Here is a 17,715-nt window from a genome sequence, read left to right as displayed (position 1 = left end):
TACTTTTTCTCTGCTGTCGTAACTCTTCTCTCTATATGGCGCTGTAACTGATGTTTGGAGCATTTTGATATGACAGTGCATTATTCATGGTTTCTTCTATCTTTCTTTCCACCTTTTCTTTCTTTATTTTAGTTTTGTTCCCGGTTTTCTTCTCCCTCGAAACAATAATCCCCTTGTTTCTATGGTAACTCAGCAGTTAGCAGAGGAGACAATATATGCTGTAGCCTCCTCCAACCCTCCTCTACGATGAAAAGCAAGCACAACAGAATGAGACAGAATGAGGAAAGGCAGGAGAAGAACCAAGTGGAGTAAACGGAACGAAAGACAGAGTAAGGAGGATGTGAGAGGGAGGAAGGGATATGGAGGCAGCCAATTACTGCATGCTCTGGTGCAGGATGTAGTATCCACGGTAACCACAGCTGATTATCACAAAATTGAAGTCCTTTCTGTTTGTCTCCATTCTGCTCTGCCTTTTTTAAAAACAACATTAACAGTGACGGCAGACAAACAGACAGGCAGGCAGGCAGGCGGGCAGGCGGGCAGGCAGGCAGGCAGACAGACAGACAGACGGGCAGACAGACAGAGAGACACCGAGGCAAGACAGACACACAGGCAGACACAAAGGCAGACAAACAGACAGACACAGGCAGGCAGGCAGGCAGACAGACAGACAGACAGACAGACAGACAGACAGACACAGACAAACAGACAGACAGACAGAGAGACACAGACAGACACACACAGACAGGCAGGCAGGCAGACAGACAGGCAGGCAGGCAGGCAGGCAGACAGACAGACAGACAGACAGACAGCCAGGCAGACAGACAGGCAGCCAGACAGATAGACACAGACAGGAAGACAGACATACAGGCAGACAGACACCGACAGATAGACAGGCAGACAGACACAGACAGACAGGCAGCCACTCTGTGGCCCAATACACACTTTTTGACAATGTTTTCCATGAAGGCGCTTAACGTGTTTTTGAGCTAAAGTAGTTGTGTGTAGAAAGAGAGCTCTAGGCTCTATGTTTCAGTTTACAAAATGTTTGCTCAACGTGTTCAGCAGAAAATGAAAATAAAATAAAAATTGTTCTAAAGAGCTCTAAAAAGCATTGTTTCCTCATACATGATATGTGGAACAATGCTTTTTCCACCAATATTGAGCAGAAAGCAGTAGTGTGGTTTCTGTATGAACAATAAAGAATACAAATAACCTTTCACAAACAGGTATTTCATAACTGCTTACAGTAAGGAAGACATTTAAACTGTTATTGGCCGTCACAGGCTGCTATAAACTATACACCGCTCTCTCTGACAGAACACCTCTGTGAGTGATTGAACTCATATGTCTAACTTTCAGGTTTCTCTTTTCAGCCGCAGACCCCATGTCGCCTCTTTATGTGTATCGCTAAGTTCCTCGTACTACTTGTGTACTTTAAAGCAGCACGGCATCGTTTACATGTGTGTTGATAACTGTGACGCGGCTCCTCCGTAGTGCGAAGCAGAGATCGTCTCTGCTGAGTGCTGACAAGATGAGGGGATTTTATATGAATTATTTGTTTTTTTGACGATGCAAAGACGCTACAATCGATGCATCGCGAGTTCAACCCAAACTGTAGACGATGTGCACTCTTTCAACCGGTGCACTCGCATCTTGAACGTTTATGCCGGTGCACCGATGAGAATCGGTGAATCTTAACATCCCCATAATACAGTTATGTGAAATCAGTTGACTTAATACCCTTCATTAATGTCAACATTTCACATTTTATTTTTTCCGTGACTGTTGCATTAGTTTTTTCTTGCTGTAAGAAAACAAGGAAATGAATAAAAGGTGTGTGTGTTTTCTAAATAGATTTCCCACTGTTTCATTCAATTATGATTCACTTAAACAGGGGTTGCTTTTCTCCTGTATTTGGAGGTTTTATTTAGCTAACCCATGAGAGGTTTAGCCCGTGATATATTTATTTTTGTCTTTCCAGCTCACTCCGCCATTCCAAACACCTTGTACTCTTCCGGCTCTGTTTTAATATTCAGAATGTGATGTCAATGTTACACAGTGGCAGACTAATATCCGTTTACTTTTTCTCTCCTCTGCAGCCCACTGGTTACATGGAGACGTCGTTGTCCTACAGCTCCATAGAAGACCTGCAGCTCCTTTCATGGGACAATGCTCCAAAGTACTGTGTCCAGCTCAGCTTCCCTGGAGGAACCGTCCTGCTGCAGGTACTTTTTGAATTCTCACCAAAGATGTATGAGCTGGTTGGTTTTGGTGGTTCCAGTGGCAGCTTAGAATACTTGCAGCTGAATGATGCTCCGAGCACTGCATACCTAACTCTCTTAGTCTTGCTTACTTATTATTTTACCCTTTAGCTATTTCTTGGTTTTTATCTATATTTCCTTTAAGTGAAGTTAAATAATAAGGAACATGTGTTTGCTATGAGTATCAGTTTACCCAAAATAATGGAAAAAAGGGTCAGAATAAACTTCCTTTCAGGTTTTCAAGGCTTCCTGTCTCGATATGGGTAATCTAATTAAGGCTGGAGCCACACGAGGACGATAACGCAAACGGACCGAAATCGATATCAAAAAAGTATTCCGTCCACACGCAATAGGCACCACAAACGTGTCCGTTCACATGAGACAGCTCAAAAGCGCTGGAGACGCTGTAGTACATATGCCGGGCCTGTAAGTGGCGCTGTACTCCTGCCACAAAACAGCGAAGAAGTATTCCACACGTGTACGTGTACGCGCATGGTTGCCATGGTTGCCCTTCTGTTTATTCTCCGCTGTGGCTCTTTTTCTCCCTCCCCGAGGCGAGCGTTTGCTCCTGCTGTAGATCTAATATTTCAATGATAATATAACACATCTAGTTTGGTGTCTGTAATGTTTGAGACTCAGGAACGTGTTTTAAACACCTTAGAGACGGCTCTCAACTTTACATGACCAGAGCCATTCAGTTAGCATAAATGCTACTGTTACAGATTACTTGTGATACATAATTATCCAACTATGGGTCAAACAGTGTATTCTCATCTCATCAGTTGTGTTTGCATATGCCTGCTGCCAGCTGTTGGACCACTGCCAGACACACTCAGTTTGTGCTCAGTGTGAAAAGCTAATCTGGTTCCTATCCACAAGCTGGAATCAGTCAGGGTCCCTGCAAATGGAAAACCTTGAATCCAGGTGCAGTTTTTCAGTTAATACTATAAATGAATAGAACATTTGAAATATATTTTCACATGAAAAAAATTAAAGGTTGTAGATGTTAAGAGACGGATTCACGGAGATAACATGTCTACTTTAAAACAATTCAGAGTGGACACTGAAATACTAGGGATGTAACGATATACCGAATATCGCGGTATCGCGGTAAATAAACTTCCCAATACCGGCGTGAGACTGACAAAATGTACCGCGATTAAATTTTTTTTTTTTTTAAATATATATTTTTTGTAAACACTTTTTTTTTTTAAACCTTTATTTAATCAGGTGGTCCCATTGAGATCATCGATCTCTTTTTCAAGAGAGACCTATCCAACATGGCAGCAAGTAGGTTACAACATGAAAATAAAACAACAGATAACACAAAAGGACATCGTATTTACAGGGCTACATTTACACACCTAGAGACATTGACAAGTATCAACCATATATTTATATCTCGCCATGTCAATAAGCCTGGCGTTAGACTTTTTCGCTGTCCGTCATTTTGACAGACAGGATCGTAAAATATCCGTCATAATCCCTTATTACCCGTCGGGTCTGAACAGTTCACGATAGAGCATGCTCGTGAACTGTCAACGGGGGGGGGGGGGGCGGTGTTATGCCGTGTGTGCATGCACCTCGCGGGACGCGCACAGCGTGAAGCAAAACCTCCCAGACATGTATTGATCTGTACGGCAAAGTACGGTTTGGGAACTATATCATTTCCTTTTGGAGGGCATCCATAACACGGCATAACACCAGAGCCTCGCTGCGGGGAAACGTTGGCGCTGTTCCGAGTTTGTTCTAATCTGTCAAAATGACAGGCTGCTTTCAGACCCGCGACCACTGGTGTCCCAGCAACATCAGTACCAAGCGAGAGAGTTGTTTCCAGAGCAGGGGATATTGTAAATGCCCAAACACCCCAGCTTATAAATACCTGGAAATGTGGACATTCTCATATTCCTAAAAACCTGTCTGATGATGCTGAGTGAGTGACTAGTGAGTTTGAGTTGAGTTACTTGAAAAACTAAAGTGAAACTTGATTTATTTTATTGCAGGATCTGATTATTAAATGTCCTTGTTTATTTGTGAGATGCAGTGGCATAAAGAAAATGCTTACTTTGTTTGGTAGTACCAGTAGGTACAAAAACACTGGTTTTCTTGTTCCAGTCTGTTACTGTCACTTTGTTTTTGACACTTTAAAATACTGCTATCCTACAAAAAGGCTGTAAAAATCAGATTTATTATGTAATAAAGAAACATTTTCCGAGTAAAAAAATGTTTTATTGAAAAAAGAAATGTATGATTTTTTTTTTCTTCCCTTTATTATTCAATATCGCGATAAATACCGTACCGTGGACTTGTTATCGCGATATTATCGTACCGTGAGTTTTTGGTATCGTTACATCCCTATGAAATACCCATCTGTCATCGTGCTGGTTTGGGCTACGGCAATTAGAATTGCTGCTCAGCCTATCGCTTTGTTTCCTCTGCAGAGCACGGCTCAGTATGGGAGGGTTTTCACTTTCTTAACAACCAGAGGTCTGCAGTGTTCTCCCTCCACCTTAGTAGGCCCAGGTGGGGGTGTCAGGTACCAGCTACTATCCAAGACTTTTGCCAAGGGAAACCAAACGATGTAGCTGCCTGTTGTCTGACGTGGCATACAAAAATTCAATATTATCTACTTGGCTTGTTCATGTGGGACTTTTGATAAATTAGGCCTTGTCAACTTAATGGATTCCCATCTGAAACGCTGCATCACTTAAACATTTAAAAATATCACACACCGCTATAGGATTAAGGATTCACACAGTAATAATAAATGCAATATTTTGTTATATCATAATGGTTTATGAATTGAGAAGAGCTTTTTTTAATGGTGGGATTAAATGGGTTTAAAAGAGGCTTGTTATAAAGAGTTGTAGATGTATTTAAAGCAGACAAGAATGGCGAGACAATATGGTAGTCTTCATTAAGTTTATCACACAAGTATATTATCCCTTTTAATTTAACTCCTTCATAGCAGGAAATATAAATGAATTTCTTAACAGCTAACACATTGAAAACAGTAGGGAAGCTACTGTACTGAACACACTGTTCCGTCTCATCAACATGTACCATGCACCATTTCTTCCTCTTAATACAAACTTCAGCTTTACTGGTGTAGCCTTAAGGTCAGTACACTTTGTTTTGCTAGCATCAATTGTTTTACTGTTAACAAACAATGGGGCAGGTAGTAAAAGTGAAAACACACTGTAAATAGATGGAGGAGTGGCTGCTTTGTTTCTGCAAGGCCAAGTTCATGTGTAGAGTCTAGGGCTGCCCTGGACTAAAGATTTGTATAGTCGTCAATTCAGGCGATTAGTCGACTAATCGTCGCACGTATATATTATATAAAATTATTATTAATATTATTTATTTATTTTTGTTTCAAAGGCTGATAATGAACGTTATAATAACAGCATGGTACGTTGTGCTTCACATAAATTATAAAATAGAACTGTCATAATTAACCTTTGTAATATGAATTAAATGTTACGCGTAGAAAGTGCATGAGTCACAGTGCACCGCACGGACGGAGCGGTCCCCCCGTCATCGGCAAAAATAGCAGAAGCTCCGGTAAGGATTCTTAATATGTGTCCGAAAACAAGCAGCGAGGACACACACTGAACATTTAGTCCTTTTATTCTCTAATTTTTATCTGAATAACCCTATTCTGTATTCTGGCCCCTGGGCACGTAGCAATGATGTACACATCGCCAGATAGTTAAACAGTTTATTGTTGAAATCTTGTGAAACTGAAAGTAAAAAGCACAAAGCATTGCAATCAATACAATGACATGCTATAAAATACAAACATAAATGAAATCCATAAACATAGATGAATCATCAATTTACAAACAATGCCTTTCCAAGGTCCACATGAGCAGATGGAGCCGGATGTTTAAAGAGGTACAATAACAAGTGGCACTCTAGCTGTTCTGCTGGAAAAACATGGCCGCTGACCTTTCAACTCAGTCATGTGACCATGAAAACACCTACATCCAAAAATAGCATAAAAAGGCTGCAATCTCGCCAGTTGCCTTTAGGATGTGCTATAACAAAAAAAAAAGGAAACTTACATGTAACGTGACACTCCCCGCCTGGTATTGAACACAATAGCACTATTGGAGAACAAACTACTGGGAGGTAAGTAACAGTCCGTGTGAACCCTAGGGGGACATAAGCGCCACCACCTCTGTATGAAGGTCTTTGAGGCCCCTCCTCTGTCAACTTTAGGTTCCAACTTCCTGACCTTACCATCGCTTACAGGAAAAGTTTTTGTAACCAGTGCCATGGGCCACTGGTTTATTTTCACCTGAGTATCGCGAAGAAGCACCAGGTATCCTTGCTTAATGTTGTGATGGCTCTTTTGCCACTTTGAGCGACTCTGAAGAGTTGAGGGATGAAGCCAAGTTGAAGACCTCTCAAATTGCTGAGAGCCTCGGTTTCTGTTGCTGCATTCTGTGAATTGAGTTCGAACTTCTGCGTCAGAGTCTGGCTCTATGAGGTCATAAGATGTTTCCACGTTGTCCTCTGTACGTTGGAAGATCTTACTACCCAGTGAGTCATCTTCTTTGCGCCAAGCTGAACCACTAGCGAGCTGTGAACTTTCCACGTCAAAAGAACTGCGGACCCCATCTTTATTCTCAGCGAGTTTCTCTTTCGGAGTAAGATGGTTCAGACAGGGCATGAAGTGAGAGTGATGCCCGTTCTCGAGGGTGTGAGTGCGGAACACACTTGAATCTTTGGGTTTGTGAGCTGAGCCTAGACGGCTTCGCTAATGATGACCCAGCCAAGATCCAAGCGTTGGGCATATGGTGCCTCATTGGGTCCATTGTGCTGGTCTCTCACCTTGTGGACTTGTAGGACGTCCCGCCCAAGGAGAAGAAGGATCTGAGCCTCTGGATCAAGTTGTGGAATATGCTGAGTAATGGAGTGGAGGTGATTTTAACATTCAGCCACCTCTGGTGTAGGTATCTCTGACCTGTCTTTCAGGATGTAGTTGCATTCTATGAGTCGGGAGATTAATGCTGAGACTTCCATCTAAAGGTTGTGCAATGAAGCTTGTGGCTCTCCTTCCAGAAATCTCAGTGAGACCAGCGCATGTCTGTAGTGTGCAGGGAGTATCCATGCCTTCAACGCCAAAGAGGTCAAAGAACTCTGATCTGGCGAGTGATCGATTGCTCTGGTCATCAAGGATAGCGTAGAGTCTCACTGACCTGTCAGGTCGTCCCTTAGGATGCACTGTGATGAGACAGATCTTTGAGCAGGAGCGTGGCACGTTGTTTTCTCCACAGACCTCCGTACACTTAGAGTTCCCTGTCGGCGATGACTCAGTGTCATCCTCCCCGCCGTTCTTTGACTCAGGGTTCTGGTTATGCCATGGAGCTGGCCCAGGATGAAGAGCTGCTATATGCTTGTTGCTGTTGCACTCTTTACATTGAACTGCAATTTGACAGTCTTTTGCAAGATTTTTGCTAGAAGAACAACATCTAAAACATATGCCACCCTGCCTAAGAAATGCCTTGCGCTCTTCTAGTGTCTTGGTCCTAAAGCCTCTGCAATATTTAAGAGGGTGAGGCTTTTTGTGGATAGGACATTGCTTTTCAACATCGGGCTTGACACTGGAAGTCTCTGTATTGTCAGAGTCAGACATAGAAGAGACCTCCGTCATGTGCGAGGAGATTAAGTTCTTAGAGCTGTCCATCTTCTTAACTGTGTTATCCTGCTTCACTATTGCAACAGTTCAAGAAGACAGAAGGAAACTTGGGTCGTTACGGATGTAGGCCTCTCTGCAGACGAAGTTAGCAAAGTAGGTGAATGGGGGAAATGCACATGGTTTTGCTCTTTGTACATACTCCCATGAGACATCCATTTATCCTGAAGGTTGAATGGCTACTTCTCCACAATAGGATTCAGGCCTCTTGAGGTGTCTAAGCAAGATAGCCCATGTAGGTTGCCTTCTTGCTGTGCTGATACTAGCTCCTGTAGCAGATCGCCAAGCTCTCTGAGCGTCACAGGATCTTTGTTGTTGATCTTAGGGAATTGCTCCACTATGTCGAAGAGAGCCTTCTCGATCATTTCTGGTGACCCGTAACAGTCCTGAAGACGAGACCGTGCCATAATTAAGCCTCGAGCTGAGTCGTTGACATGGACAGCTCAAATCCTCTTAACGTGTGCTGAAGACTGGGGGCCAAGCCATTTTATTAGTAGATCAAGCTCTTCACTGCATGTAAGATCTGTACCTTTAGTGCAGTTCAGGAAGCTTGACTTCCATGAACAGTAGCTTTCAGGTCGGTCGTCGAAGATGGTGAGACTGGAGGTAAGCAGTTCTCGTCGAGCGAGAAATCTAGCTACATCACCGAACCCTGAGCGATCAACAGAGAGAGTTTGTGGAGCTGGATTGTGGATAGTGGACGAGAGTGGCTGATGTGAGCCCATGGGGTAGGATCCATCAGGGTTAGCATCCAGCTTTATTAGCTGGGATGGTAACATATGTGTTCTTTTCCTGTTAAGGGCGCTCTCAGAGTGATCAAAGGCAACGTTATTGAGAGCAGTAGGATTGTGTGGCTGAGGCTGATGATGTGCAAGATCTACGAGTGCATGCTGCGAGGCAGCTTTAGAATGACACTGAACGTACTCGCTAGTTCTTTCGTGAGGAGATTGATGTGGAAGAGATCCAAGGTTTGAGGCCCTGGAGCCTCCGTCTATTTGTTCTGCTGCAGACTCGAGGGCATCAGCCTCTGCTTCTGCTGCTGCAATCTCTTTGTCTAGCTTTAGCGTAGCAAGAGCTGCATCAATCCGAGCCTTTTCCATTAAAAGCTCATTTTCTTTCCGAGCCTTTTCCATTAAAAGCTCATTTTCTTTCTGAACGAAAGCTGCACAGGCTCGTGCAGCTAGAGCTTTAGCTCGTGCTTTAGCTGCAGCTAAGCTAGCTGAAGAGTTTTGGGAACTTGAGCTAGCAGCTGCAGACCTGATAAGAAAGCTCCTGTCTGATGATGGACCCACCTGTTGTTCTTCTGCGTGAGGTGTAGCATCCATCATGTAGCTTTAAGGGAATATTAGTCTGGCAGAGTTGAAGTTGCTTTGAAGAAAACCTGTCTTATTTACGAAGGCGTCTGCTGTGTAGAACCCGCTGTGATGCTGTTTTTTCACTATTCTGGCCCCTGGGCACATAGCAATGATGTACACATCGCCAGATAGTTAAACAGTTTATTGTTGAAATCTTGTGAAACTGAAAGTAAAAAGCACAAAGCATTGCAATCAATACACAACATGCTATAAAATACAAACATAAATGAAATCCATAAACATAGATGAATCATCAACTTACAAACAACGCCTCTCCAAGGTTCACATGAGCAGAGGGAGCCAGATTTTTTTAGGAGGTACAATAACATGTGGCACTCTAGCTGTTCTGCTGGAAAAACATGGCCGCTGACCTTTCAACTCAGTCATGTGACCATGCAATGTGACATCTACTGACCAATGAAAACATCTACATCCAAAAATAGCATGAAAAGGCTGCAATCACGCCAGTTGCTTTTAGGAGGTGCTATAACAAAAACAAAACGAAACTTACATGTAACGTGACAAACCCAATAAATACTACACAGGAAACGGAAACACTGAAAATATGCGCGTCGGAAAAATACCTCAGCCCATTACGCCCTCATCTTGAAAATGTTCTGCGGTCAGAAGTATTATATATTAAAGCTCTATATATGTTGCTACAACACTAGGCTACTGCCTGACTCACTGCCGCTGTTTTCCTCCGACTCTGAGAAAGGAACACATGTTGTTATTAATGTTGACAACTGTCTGTGTTTGGTGTGTTTGATTGGATGACAACCATGTGACTCAGGCTCTTCACTAATACACTGTTTCAAAGTTATGGGAAGGGAATTTTTCTTTTGTTGAAAAAAATATAAAATAGATGAAGATATTATGATTAATCGCTTCTATATAGTTTTATTCACATGGTTAACCATAGTTATAATACAAATTCATAATAATAGTGAGTAATAATATTATTATCTGCCAGCCTGAAAACTTATCTTTCCTCCTTATCAACCAGACTACATTACAGATTACACTGCATTATCTTGTGTGGCTTGACTTGCCCAAGTAAACAAGGCTTTCATTCATTTTGTTTGTTGAATACCAATTTGGTTTTTCCTCCTGAAATTCAACTCATATTGTTGCTTATGCATACATATTTCATTTAATAGAGTGCTGCCGGAATGAGTCCTAAACTCATAAAAGAAATGCATAGAGTACAGTAACTCTAAAGTACAGTGTAAAAGTACAGTAAGTATATTGTGAATATGTTCACAATGAATAAACAAACAAGCATTTGTGAATTGAAACATAATCTTATCTGGAACTGAAAATGTGAAGATGTAGTAAAGTCCATCTTCCAAATGGATTCGTTTTTGAACGCTGTATTCGAGCCAAAGACCTTTAGAACATCAATGTACAACCATGTGCTCATTTTAATGTTGGCTTGCATTAGGGTTTGGGTTAGCTAACCAATAACATTTAAACTTTTACTCATTTGGAAAAACTGTTGCAGAATGTTGTCAACTGAGAGGCACCTGAAAATCTTGTGTGGGGTTGCTTTCTATCACCTGATCCACCACATTTGACAAATTGTGTGTGTGTTTTTTGCAGGCTGCAAACAGCTACTTGAGAGACCAGTGGTTTCACTCTTTGCAGTGGAAGGTAAGGTTACCCTTTTGTCTTTAACTATTAATTAACTTGTTTCACCAGCCCCATTAAAGTGTCATGGACCCCCCGACGACATTTGTGTCCTGTTTGTGAGCCTTATTTTTCCTTTTCTTAAAAAGGTAAACATAAAAACTACCACATGTATTACAAATGTTCTGAAAGGCCATTCTAAAGCACTTTGAATTGAAGTTCTAAAGCTCAGTCTTACAGTCACACTGTGCTCAATAAGCTCAATACAGTTAAACAAAGCAGTATGCCTGAAGTAGCTCACACGCTTCCTATGGTTATTTAATTTCCTCCACACTCAACACTGTTCCACGGCACTGTCATGTGGAAAGCACCTACCAGGCATTATCATAGGTAAACATCTCTGTTAATGAGCTTTCACTCCACCATTTTGAAAAAAATAAACAGGTCCAAGGTGAAACAACAAAGATGTGAGAAATGATGACATACAGTATAAGATACCACAACAGTATTCACACAAAAACCAATCCTAATGACATAGAACCACCTGAGCACACTTTTCATTCCAAATTGTGTTCCTGCAGAAAAAGATCTACAAGTACCGGAAGGTCTTGAACAACCCGAGCCGCTGGGACGTGGTTCTGAAGGAGATCAGAGCGCTGGTGGACATGGCTCTGAGCTCCCCCCTGCAGGACGAGTCCATCCACCAGGCCCCCCTGCACATCATCTCCACCCTGCTGGCTGAGGTACATACACACACACACACACACACACACACACACACACACACACACACACACACACACACACACACACACACACACACACACACACACACACACACACACACACACACACACACACACACACGCGCACACACACACACACACACACACACACACACACACACACACACACACACACACACACACACACACACACACACACACACACACACACACACACACACACACACACACACACACACACACACACACACACACACACACACACACACACACACCTTTTATTCATTTCCTTGTTTCCTTACAGCAAGAAAAAACTAATGCAACATTGTTATAAAATGTATATTGAATTCAATGAGCAAGTAGTGGCTGCTTAGGACTGCTGCAGGACATCTGTTGTTTTTCTAATGAAATATTTGGTTCAAAGACAGCATTTTCACTGCGCTCAAAAGACCATTTATTTTCTGCTTGATGTGGGATGCTCTAGTATTTAAAGGACCCCAAAGCAGAAGCTGATTCAGGCAAGGTTTTCAAGGTGTTTAATGAAAAATGCAAACAAAAAAAGGCAGGCAGTGATGGCAGGAAGCTAGCGGGTTAGCAGAAAAATCTCCGGTGAACAGAGAGAGTTGTCCATTAAAAAACACTGGAGTTCGCACAAAAACTAGAAGATCAGATACACAAGGCGCCAGGCTGCAGCGCGGCACTCTGGTTCCTACAACTGCTTGGGGTCATCGGGCAGAGCAGTGGGGGTGGGGCTCTGATGGAGCAGGTTGATTGGGTGATGGGGACCAGGTGTGCCTGGTCTGCAGCCACGCCCCCGGCCACACAGCAGCTCTGCTGAGAAGGAGAACTGAAGTTAGCTACTGTAACTCCAGCTTCTATGAGTATAGTAGCGCTCTAAGGCTATCGCTATTGGGTAATCCCCTGCGCACCCGCGCAGCACTGAAAACACTTGTAGTCCACGCCCACCCGCAAGGTGGGCCCCACCCTCGGACTCACTTCCGGTATTAATAGGAAGGAAGCCTGACAATCTGCTCCTGGGAACAATACAACCCTGCCGCTGTGAAAAAGTAGAGACGAAGGTCACACTTTGTCCAGCGATAAAAGAGGGGGAACAAGGGCAGCTCTCTGCGTGCAGACAGGCAGGAGAGAGCGCACAGCTGGATCCCTGACATCACTCACTCTGACAAGACACTCCGTACAAAGTGTGTCAGAGGAAAAAAAGGAAACATCCCTCTCATAAGAGGGAAAAAGGGCCGCTCTCCGCGTGCCGAGAGGCAGGAGAGAGGCGCACAGCTGGATCCCTGGCGTCACTCACTCTGACAGGACACTCAGTACAGGGTGTTTTTAGAGAGGAATGGGAGACATCCCTCAAATACAATTGAATAAATGAACAGGGGGAAGATCAAGATGCAGCAGTGCAAATGTCTTCCACTGACAAAACAGCTGAGCTGCCATATCCTTGGATCCGGAGACATGACGGAGCCACAGAGAGGACAGACAAATCACTCACCATTTTTGCTGATGTCAGCACTAAAAGTAATACTACTTTGACTGACAAAACCTTAAGGGGAACCTGGTCTAAAGGTTCAAATGGGGCTTTACACCAAAGCCAAGTCCCACTGAGGCGCCAGTGTGGGTGACATAGGTCTGAGTCTCCGTACTCCCCGCAACAAACGGCTGGGTGGCGGCTGATCGCTCCCTCCGCCTGGGAGACCGTCTCCGCGCCACGGAATTCCCCACGGTCTGTCTGACAGCGTACACTGTAGGCATGGAAACCAGTGCGCTCCGGGGGTATCAGGACCGCTGATAGCCGTTTCTCCCGCACTCGGTCCGGGAACCGAGGGGTCAGCGGAACTGATGGGAAAAACGTATAACAGCACCCTGGGCCACGGCCGATGTGTGAGGGGGGAGGGTGATCCTGGGTTCTGCGAGCACCTCTGTTCAATTCGACAGGAATATACATCGCTCTGATGGAAAGCAACGTGTGTGCGCGCCCAGAACAGCAGCCGCCTGGCTGCGTTCAGAAGCTGCGCAGATTGTACTCCTCCCTGGCGACTGAGGTAGGCTGCCGTGGCCTGTTGTCTGTGCGAATCAACACATGTTTGATTGTACAGCAATGGGGCGAAGTGCTGGATTACTTTCCAAAACGGAGAGCAGCTCCAACACATTTACCTCTGAAGCACGGGGTTGATGCACAGGCGAATGAACCACCTCTGGAGTCTCCTCCTGTGGCGGAGACCCAGGGAGACCACCACGTGACCAGCTGACGTCATGCTGAGCAGCTGCATCACGGAGAGGGCTGTGTGGGTTGTGACATGCCGGAGGAGAGCTGTCAGTTTCTCCACTCTTCGCCGCAAGAGCCGCGCTCTCATGCTGGCTGAGTTTAATTCCACTCTCAGATAAATGATTGTCTGGGAGGGAAGAGGACAGCTCTTCTTCCAATTTTTGAAAACCCAGGCTTTGACAGATGCGACTGATTTTCCTCCCTTTGAGGAACCCTGGAAATAGTATTTTTCAACAGGAGTTCCTGCAGCTCTGAATGGAGCGCAAGACACTGTTCCTGGGAGTGTTTCCTGTATCCCATTGAACTGTGGGGGGGGGGGGGGGATACATACATACGGGCTTACATGCTCGTGATGTGCTCTAGTCGTCATGGTGACGAGCCACGCCAGAGCCCTCGTCGCTGCTGCCCGTGAGGCAACCCAAGGTGGGCCTGGACCGAAAGGGCTGCGAGGTAGCCTCCACACGCTGCGTTTCACTCTGGCTCTCATCATGCGGCGCGTACACGCTCAGGGGATGAGTGGAGGTGTCTGCAGTGCTGTCCACACGAGGCGTTTTAACGGCACTCGTGGGCTTATAATGAGCGTGTGTAGAAGGTATATCTGGGACAGAGAAATGCCACGAGCTGTGCATTTTATTAACCGATAGGTTAAAAACAGGGGCTTACACAGGGTGGGGGATATGTGAGAAACAGTTGTTACTGATGACACCGACAAACTGTTGGAAAATGAAACGTTTTTATTTTCTTCACAAAAATCCCCCCCCAAACCGTCAGTATCGGCCCTGCTTCTTCTTCGGAGGCTCTCGCGGAGCAGACCAGGAGTGGGGGTGCCTCGATCCCCTCCAACTCGCTGCCGGGAGACCCTGTCTCTCGGGTGGCGGAGGAGCGGAGACGTGGGACGGAGCCCCCGCGGTCCCGTCCCACGGCGCCGTGGCTGCGGATGCTGCGGATGCTGCGGGCGCTGCTGCCAATGGGGGTGCTCAGCAGGCTGGAGCCAGCTGACATGCTGCCTGTTATGCTGCAGTTTTGATGGACTCCACCATGGCGTGGAGCTGGGGTCCGAACAGCCCGTCCGGGCTGATTGGAGCATCCAGCAGCACTTTCATGGCCGTCTCTGGTACGGATGCCTGCTGCAGCCAGAGGTGCCGTTGAATCTGCGTCACCCAAGCCGCAATCCTCGCCGTTGAGACGGTGACGGATGCGCACAGGGTGAGTGTGCTGGCAGCTTTGCTTATCTCCTCCGAAGCCTCAAGGGCTGCTCTGATAGTCTCACTATGGAGTGAGACAGCAGAGCGATGTTGTTCGCCGCTGCAGACGCCTGGAAGGCACACTGGTGCATCCGGTCAGTCTGGAGGACAACAACCTGGTCCCTGGGGGAGGAAAGCAAGGGACGCTCTGGGGGAGAAACGGGATGGGGAAACCACACGGTGATCAGTGGATGGAGGCGGGGTAGGAGTTTTGCCCAGCACTCGGATCCAGCACTCGGATCCAGGAACTCAAGGGCTTGGTACACGTAGTAGGACTCCTGGACTGGCCAATCATCCTCCTCGGCCGCAGTAGCGAGAGCGTCCGTCGCTGTCTGTCGGCCAGAGGGAGACCGGCACAATGAGCACATGACACCTGCTGATACTGGGCGAGAGCGGCGTGCGCGTGCTCCGACCCCAGGCAGGATTCGCATCGTGAATGCCAGTCATAACTGATTATGAACCCCATCTGGCATGAGGAGCAAACTCTAACACAACCCTGTGTACTCATGTTTAAGGATCTTTTTCGAGGTGGCTCCTAAAAGAGCCTTTACTCTTTAGTGTCTCTACAGTGCTTCAGTACCGGGGTGCTGAAGAAAAGAGGGAGCAGATTGTCGGGCCTCCTTCCTATTTATACCGGAAGTGAGTCCGAAGGTGGGGCCCACCTCGTAGGTGGGGCCCACCTCGCAGGTGGGCGTGTACTACAAGTGTTTTCAGTGCTGCGCGGGTGCGCAGGGGATTACCCAATAGTGATAGCCTTAGAGGGCGAAGCCTATACGAAATAGAACAGAGAAGGGAGGGGGAGAGAGCATGCACCATAGAACAAAAATACACCACAAAACCAAAGATGATACATAACATGTTGCACACAAAGGGATCACATCCCTAAAAAAAGACGATGGGCAAACCTCAATATAGAAGCTTTGCATTTTAAAAATGACATTCAGTAGAACCCTACACATTATATTCACTCATTGATGGTTTGAAAAGTATTTGTTCGTAGTTGTTTAAGTTCTACAAAGTGTTAACATATAATATATATTAAACTACCCATCAGAATAGAAGATCATTTCAATTGTTTCCCTCTTAACATTTTGAATGCATTTACTTGTAATTCTCAGATCTGAGTTGCTGTAGTCTGGCTTAAAAGTTTGTAAAGCAGAGGAGGAAGGTTAGCAAGTCAACAGTTCACTGATAAAATAATGTACTCCTATCCGGACTTGTTTATTCCCATCTCATCCATTTAAGCTGCACAACAACTTCAACAATAGTCTGGCACAAAAACCAACTTAACAACATCATATTGATTTTATACTAACAAATCTTATCTGAAAATCAGATATAACGTGTTACCTTCTGGGCTGGTCATATATTGTCATCTGTTTCCCTGTGTTCAGTCTTTTTGCTAAGATAAGTTAACCTGCTGCTGGTCGTGGCTTCTTGAAGAGTTTTATCTTAGTCAGTGAGAAAACAAATAAGCATGTTTCCCAAAATGTCAACATTCCTTTAAAAATCATGTGAACACAGTCTTGTTAATAATATGCCCAGTAAGACAAAGCAAGAAGATTAAACATTGAATTAAAGCATCATGAGGTTAACATAATTAATGCAGTTCTTCCCTTAAACCTTTTTTTTTCTTCACCTTCCCCACAGAACTCTAACCTCAGCACTCAGGATCATGAGAACATCATTGTGGTGAGTAGGAAGCTCTCGCTATGAGTTGATATTAAATGTCAGGATGAGGTTGAATATCAAAACTCAAAAGCTCCTGTTGGTTTGATTTTTAAACTTAAAAAAATAAATATTCTGTCCCTTGTGTATTAGTTTGTTTGATCCAGGGAAAGGTTCTTATTTTTGTGTAGACTCTTGCACTTTTTTGATTTTTCCCTTGTTCATTTTACAAGTTTGCCATAGCCCAGATTTGTACTGTTGGCTCCCAGCCAGGATTAAGAAATATTCATGTGTGTGTGTTTGTGTAATCAGGCCATTGCTCCTCTTCTGGAGAACAACCACCCACCACCTGACCTGTGTGAATTCTTCTGTAAGGTGAGATAGTGTTGTAGTACACTCAGCACACAGTTTCTGTGGGACGGAGAACCGTTCTTTGAAGTGCTTCCTTTTGTGTGTTGCAGCACTGTCGGGAGCGGCCACGCTCCATGGTTGTGATCGAAGTGTTCACTCCTGTGGTCCAGAGAATCCTCAAACACAATATGGTGAGAAGACTAAACTGTTACAGTAGCAAGGAAAGATATTTAATTGGTTCCCTTTTAGTACATGTTTTTGGTCATTTATGTGCCATTTGCTTCATTCCATCATTCTAGGAACAAAGTTCTGGTAAATCTGATCCAAAAACTTAAAATACTAGATTAAAAAAATGTGCAATCAATCAATGTTTATTTATATAGCCCAATATCACAAATGTTACATTTGTCTCAGTGGACTTCACAGTTTGTACAGAATATCAGTATGACAATACGACACCCTCTGTCCTT

General features: G+C 44.6%; 1 protein-coding gene across 1 annotated transcript in view; it reads left to right on the top strand.

Annotated features, from left to right (window-relative positions):
• Window positions 1–17,715, top strand: part of cmip (c-Maf inducing protein) — a 60,391-nt gene that overhangs the window by 13,780 nt on the left and 28,896 nt on the right. Inside the window, exons 2-7 of the mRNA XM_079685219.1 lie at window positions 2,103–2,228; window positions 10,926–10,976; window positions 11,534–11,695; window positions 16,877–16,918; window positions 17,207–17,269; window positions 17,356–17,436. Coding sequence (XP_079541345.1) covers window positions 2,103–2,228; window positions 10,926–10,976; window positions 11,534–11,695; window positions 16,877–16,918; window positions 17,207–17,269; window positions 17,356–17,436 — 525 coding nt within the window. The remainder of the gene's footprint in view (window positions 1–2,102; window positions 2,229–10,925; window positions 10,977–11,533; window positions 11,696–16,876; window positions 16,919–17,206; window positions 17,270–17,355; window positions 17,437–17,715) is intronic.

Source organism: Notothenia rossii (assembly GCF_949606895.1).
Source record: "Notothenia rossii genome assembly, chromosome: 5".
In the NCBI taxonomy this organism is placed as follows: Eukaryota; Metazoa; Chordata; class Actinopteri; order Perciformes; family Nototheniidae; genus Notothenia; species Notothenia rossii.
Note: the sequence above shows the minus strand (reverse complement) of the source record. Positions and strands in the feature narration are given on the sequence as shown.